Source organism: Bubalus kerabau, chromosome 3 (assembly GCF_029407905.1).
Source record: "Bubalus kerabau isolate K-KA32 ecotype Philippines breed swamp buffalo chromosome 3, PCC_UOA_SB_1v2, whole genome shotgun sequence".
Lineage (NCBI taxonomy): Eukaryota > Metazoa > Chordata > Mammalia > Artiodactyla > Bovidae > Bubalus > Bubalus kerabau.
Window position 1 is genome coordinate 158,567,393 of NC_073626.1, and position 6,597 is coordinate 158,573,989.

The window sequence follows — 6,597 nt, forward strand, 5'->3', positions numbered from 1 at the left end:
GAGAGATCAGTGGAGGGGTGAGAGCGAGCCCAGCGCGTGTGTCGTGACCACTGGGTGTGATTTTAGCCCTGCGCTGTTGTCATCGGCACATAGGCACAGTTGTAATCGTTGTAACTTTAGGGGAGTCAGAAATGGGTGCATATATCTACTTATCAGTATGTTAAGTGTATGTTTTACAACCACTCTGAAAATTAGGCATAAACCATGGCTGAACACACTGATTTGGGAGTTGACTTAGCAGTTTAACTAACCTCTTAGTGGAAAAAGGCCTTGGAGGAAGTGAGAGCTTGGGAACTATTTCATCACTGAGATAGTGATTTGTAAAGTTAGAAGGGAGAAGCATTCCCAACATAAATTAGTGTGAGAGCAGATCCTTTGTTGCTTTCACAACCGTTTCTTTTTCTTTTTTCTCAACAAGCAGTAGAGAAGAAGCCAGACATGAAGGCAGTAAGGCTGCTCGAGTGATAAATAGTTTACTGAGCTGGTCCCACGGAGGTGGAGGAAAAGTCAATGTTAATGCCTGGGTACTGATGTCTTTTCTTCCTCTGATGAAGGACTCAAAGCAGCAGAAGATCTACGACCTATTCCAGAAGTCCTTCGAGGAAGATGGAAACGATATGGAGCTCCTGGAGGCAGCAGAGTCCTTTGATCCAGGTTCCCAGGACACGGGAGACAAGCTGGATGAAAGCACATCATTGATGGGCAGCCCAGTGAAGAAGAAGAGATTTGAATTTTTTGATAACTGGGACAGCTTTACCTCTCCTCTATAAGAGGAGGTGGGGGGAGCATTAAAAATAGTGGAATTTATTAAAATAACATAAGGCTTTTTATTTTTTTTGAGGCGGATGCTCCTCTCGTCCTTACTTCAGTGTTGGTCTCTGTCTCCAAGCCCAGTGGGTTACCAGGTCAAGTGTCAGCATTTCCTTTCATTGTGTGTGGGTTTGCCTGGGTCTTAATTAACCTTAGCTGGACCTACTGAGAAACAGATAGTAGGTCGTAGTAACGGTAAATCGTGTTCTTTAATTAACAAGGTGCTTCCTCCACAGCCCCTGAAATCTAGATTTTTTTTTAATGTATTGATTCCGCAAATATTTATAGAGCACTTAATATGTGCCAGGCCCTGCTGAGGTGCTGACAGCATTTCCCTAAACAGGGAAGGAAAGTACACGCTTTTGCCAACGTTATTAACAGGAGAGGCAGTATTTTTCTATGAAGAAAGGTAAAGTAAGCTAAGCGTGTAGAGCAGGGGTTGACAAGCTTTTCCTATAAATAGCCAGAGAGTAGTTAATTTTGCCTCTATGGGCCAGGATGTTTGTGTTGGAACCACTCAGCTGTGCTGCTGTGATGCAGAGTCCACCATAGACAATCCAGAGACAAGCGACTCGGGCTCTTTTCCAATAAAACTCTATTCCAGACACTGAATTTTGAACTTCATATAATTTTCATATGTCATGAATTACCATTCTTCTATTTTCAACCATTTAAAAATGTAAAAACTGGACTTGGCTCACAGGCCCTGCAGAAACAGGCAGTGAGCAGAATTTAGACCACAGACCATAGTTTGCCAACCCCCGGTGTAAAGTAACACCATCCAATAGAAACAAGACATGAGGCACATATGTGATTTTAATTTTCTAAAGAGTATTTTTAAAAACAAAGAAGGACCAACTTAGTAATACTTTAACCCAGGACAGTCAAGGTACTGTCATTTCAACATAATCACTATTAAAAAATTAAGAAACTTTTCATTCTTTTTTTTTTTTTTGGCTCCACTCGGTCTTCGTTACTTTTGCACAGGCTTTCTCTAGTTGTGGCGAGCAGGAGCTGCTCTTTGTTGTAATGTGTGGGTTTTTCACTGTGGTGGCTTCGCTTGTTGTGGAGCATGGGATCTTGGCTGGTGGGCTTCAGTAATTGTGGCACACAGGCTCAGTAATTGCGACTCATGGGCCTTAGAGCTTAGGCTCAGCAGTTGTGGTGCACACAGGTTTAGCTACTCTGAGGCATGTGGAGTCTTCCCAGGCCAGGGATCGAACCCATGTCCCCTGCATTGGCAGGTGGATTCTTGTCCCCTGTATCACCAGGGAAGTCTGAACCTTTTCATTCTTTTTTTTCATACCAAGTCTTCAAAATCTTTGACACTCATACCAGCATATCTCAGCCTGAATATCCACGTTTCTAGTGCCCAGTGACCACTTGTGTCTGGTGGCTCCTGTGTTGGCACCACAGCTCTAGAGAGGGGAGAGAGGGGTGGAGTAGCACATGGGAAGAGTAAGGCGATGACATTGAAGAGAGAGACTGAGTCCAAATGGTGTAGCACTGGGTCCTGGTAATGGGTTGATTTTTTAATTTCATCCTGAACATGAAGTCACTGACTGGTTTTGAGCAGGCGTATGAGACAGTCTGATAATATTTTGAAAAGATCACCCAGTTTGAGTGTAGAAAATAGATGGGGAAGGATGAGCAGAGGGACCAGTTGGTAGGAGGGGCTACTGAGCTCTAGCCACTGACCACGGGGGACACTCTGGGGTGTGGTTGAACAGGGAGCAGTGTGAAGGAAGTGAGCAGTTGGAGTCTGGATAGATCTTGGATGTAAAGCTGAAAGGATTTGTGGATGGACTGACCGTGGGCATTTGAGGAAGATAAGAGTCAATTCTGAGACCTGGGGGTTTGGCCTCAGCAAACTGCTAGTACTCTTAGCCACTTTGAGATTAAAAAGATGGGAGAGAAGGGGACTTCCCTGGTGGTCCAGTGGCTAAGACCCTATGCTCCCAAAGCAGGGGGCCCAGTTCGATCCCTGGTCAGGAACTAGATCTCACACTACACAGCTAAGAGTTCACATGCCAAAACTAAAGATCCCACGTGCTGTGCAATGAAGAGCGAAGATCTTGCTGTAACTAAGACCCAGCACACACACACACACACACACACACACACACACACACACACACACACACAAAGGTGGGAGAGTAGAGGTTGGGGGTCAGGGAGAAGTCCAGGGTTGGTTGTGGACTTACCAAGTTTGAAGTGGCCCCCGTACAAGCTGTGGCAGCCCTGGCGACTCCTGCCCAGCTTCCCTTGGAGGAGGAGCTTGCTGCCCAGCTGTGAAAGTATACTCAGCAAATAGCCTCCACCTGCCCACCACTTCTGATGAGTCTCAGGCCGCAGAGCACTCTTGATTACACCTTTCCTGGGGCAGCCTGCATCAGGGACTGAGCAAGGTGGGTCTGATGCAAGACACCACCAGTGGGCGGTCTTCACTGCACAACTCCCACTTCACACTGGGTTGTCAGCCTCACAGCTCACCTGCCTCTGCCCTGCTTCCTCCCACTTCCTTTCACAGGCCATCTCTGATAAGCCTCTTCCATCCCAAACTGCATCTCAGTGTGTGACTGGAAAACCAGCCATAGCAAGGTTCATCCAAGCAGACATGTTCTGTGGGCAGTAGGGGATCTGAGTCTTCTAACTCTGCCTTCCCCTGATGTGAATGGTGTTTATGGTCATGGGGACGCATGAGATCATCGAGGGGGTTGGTGGCTTCAGGAGCAAAGCAAATCTGACCCAAAGCTGAGCACTGCACAATATTGGGTTGGGAAGAGGAGAAGAGGATCCAAATGGGGATCCAGGAAGTGGATTTTTTTTTTTTGAAGTGTTTCAAAAATAAAGGCATTGCTGCTCTAATTGGTGGTGTGCAAAGCCAGGGGGCAGGTGTAAGTGCTGGCTTGGAGTGAGGCCCACATTTGCTGGTGTGGATTCTTAGGTCTAAATGATTTTTTATATTAATTTTTACTGGAGTATAGCTGATTTACAATGATGTGTTTTCATTTCTGCTGTACAGCAAAGTGAATCAGCTATACGTAGACATGTATGCTCCATTGCCTCAGTTGTGTCCAACTCTTTGTGACCCCATGGACTGTAGCCCACCAGGCTCCTCTGTCCATGGGATTCTCCAGGCAAGAATACTGCAGTGAGTGGCCATGCCCTCCTCCAGGGGGTCTTCCTGACCCAGGAATCAGACCTGCATCTCCTGTGTCTCCTGCATTGTAGGCAGATTCTGTACCACTGAGTCACCAGGGAAGCCCCAGTAACATATACATATATCCCCCATTTTTGGATTTTCTTCCCATTTAGGTCACCACAGAGCACTGAGTAGGGTTCCTGGAGCTATACAGAAGGTTAGGCCCTAACGGTTTTGCACTGTGCTGCAGATGGGCACCCACCCAGCCGATCACTTTTCACGTACGGACATGGTGAACCCCAGCCCTGAGGTAGGTGGCTGCATTTTCCTTGTGTAGATGCAGACGCTGAACTGAGGGTGTCTCGGCTGGGAAAAGACAGAGCAGCATGGCAGCCAGGCCCCCTCAAGGGCCCACTCTAGGGGTCAGTGTGACACTTGGCCAGGGCAGGAGGCCCACGATGCTTGGTGAGGCGGGGGGATGGAGAGCAGTGTGTTAGACAGCCTCCCTCCTGAGGGCCTCAGCCCTGGCCGTGAACCTAGCCTGGTCTCTCTGCAGGCTCCCAGTCAGCTCTCTGCTCAACAGACTAGGACAAGACCCTGGGATATACCCCTTTCTATCCCTTTGAGCACCCTTTCCTGGGCTCCCAGACCGCTGCAGGTGAGAGAGGGGCTCTTTGGGGGCCACGCAGCCCCCTCACTGCTGTTCAGGCTCTCTGATCTCTCAGCACAGTCTGGGCTGAGGATCACGTCCTCTATAAGCTCCAGCCTCAAGGAATAACTAGGAAGACGCTGACCTTGCTGCTTTCTGGGGTCAAACCTGGCCTTTGATGACTGCTTCCTATTAATCACCATTATCGATTTGCTGCTCCTGACTTCCCCGCAGGGTCAGAGCTCTTCAGAAAGTTCACCTGAACACCTAAGCTTAAGGGGCATGAGATGCTGCTTCTGTCTTTCTGAGGGATTGTGGGATTAGCAGCTGAGGCTGCACCTACAGGTTTATCCTGCCACTGAATTCTCTGCTGGGGCCCCAGATCTCCATGAATAATCAGGACTTTGGTTTCCTCATCACCCACTGACATAAGAACTACCTGTGGTTGTCTGGAGAAAATCCAGGACCAAAGACCTGGGAGAGAACTCCTGCCTGGGCTCTCCCTTGGGCTACCTGAGGTTGTCTCACACCATCTCACTCCCAGCTTTGCATTTTATTTTTTAACTTTGCGAGCTGTTCCACCTGACTACATTTGTCTTTAACAACAAGTAATCTTGTTGGAAGCTTCCAGAGGACAAATGGTCTACCTAAATTTTACTATCATTTCCTCCCAAACAGGAACTTAAGTATTTTTCTAAGAGTGATTAACATAGAGCAGAGGCCGCTGTTTCATCACATCAGTTCAGTTGCTCAGTTATGTCCGACTCTTTGGGACCCCACAAACCACAATACGCCAGACCTCCCTGTCCATCACCCCTGAAGTCCATCCAAGCCCATGTCCATTGAGTCGGTGAGGCCGTCCAACCATCTCATCCTCTGTCGTCCCCTTCTCCTCCTGCCCTCAATCTTTCCCAGCATCAGGGTCTTTTCCAGTGAGTCAACTCTTCATATCAGGTGGCCAAAGTATTGGAGTTTCAGCTTCAACATCAGTCCTTCCAATGAACACCCAGGACTGATCTCCTTTAGGATGGACTGGTTGGATCTCCTTGCAGTCCAAGGGACTCTCAAGAGTCTTCTCCAACACCACAGTTCAAAAGCATCAATTATAGTCCAGCTCTCACATCCATACACGACTACTGGAAAAACCATAGTCTTGACTAGACAGACCTTTGTTGACAAAGTAATGTCTCTGCTTTTTAATATGCTGTCTAGGTTGGTCATAACTTACCTTCCAAGGAGTAAGCGTCTTTTAATTTCATGGCTGCAGTCACCATCTGCAGTGATTTTGGAGCCCAGAAAAATAAAGTCTGACACTGTTTCCACTGTTTCCCCATCTATTTCCCATGAAGTGATGGGACTGGATGCCATGATTTTAGTTTTCTGAATGTTGAGTTTTAAGCCAACTTTTTCACTCTCCTCTTTCACTTTCATCAAGGGGCCTCTTCAGTTCTTCTTCACTTTCTGCCGTAAGGGTGGTGTCATCTGCATATCTGAGGTTATTTGATATTTCTCCCAGCAATCTTGATTCCAGCTTGTGCTTCCTCCAGCCCAGCATTTCTCATGATGTACTCTGCATGGAAGTTAAATAAGCAGGGTGACAATATACAGCCTTGACATACTCCTTTCCCTATTTGGAACCAGTCTGTTGTTCCATGTCCAGTTCTAACTGTTGCTTCCTGACCTGCATACAGGTTTCTCAAGAGGCAGGTCAGATGGTCTGGTATTCCCATCTCTTTCACATAAGCTGTATTAAGTCCCCTCATGAGCAGCAGTTCTGGAGAGCCAATTACATCACTGCATGGCTGTTGTCCCGGAGAAGGCAATGGCACCCCACTCCAGTACTCTTGCCTGGAAAATCCCATGGATGGAGGAGCCTGGTGGGCTACAGTCCATGGGGTCGCTAAGAGTCAGACACGACTGAGCGACTTCACTTTGACTTTTCACTTTCGTGCATTGAAGAAGGAAATGACAACCCACTCCAGTATTCTTGCCT

The 6,597-nt window shown here is 47.5% G+C and overlaps 1 protein-coding gene across 2 annotated transcripts in view; it reads left to right on the forward strand.

The window, feature by feature from the left end:
- Positions 1 to 840, forward strand: part of SMARCAL1 (SWI/SNF related, matrix associated, actin dependent regulator of chromatin, subfamily a like 1) — a 53,165-nt gene extending 52,325 nt beyond the window's left edge. For both annotated transcript variants that reach the window (XM_055573417.1, XM_055573416.1), the window contains exon 18: positions 555 to 840. In XM_055573417.1, the coding sequence (XP_055429392.1) occupies positions 555 to 770 (216 nt within the window). In that variant the 3' untranslated portion in view covers positions 771 to 840. The remainder of the gene's footprint in view (positions 1 to 554) is intronic.
- The last annotated feature ends 5,757 nt before the right edge of the window (positions 841 to 6,597 follow it).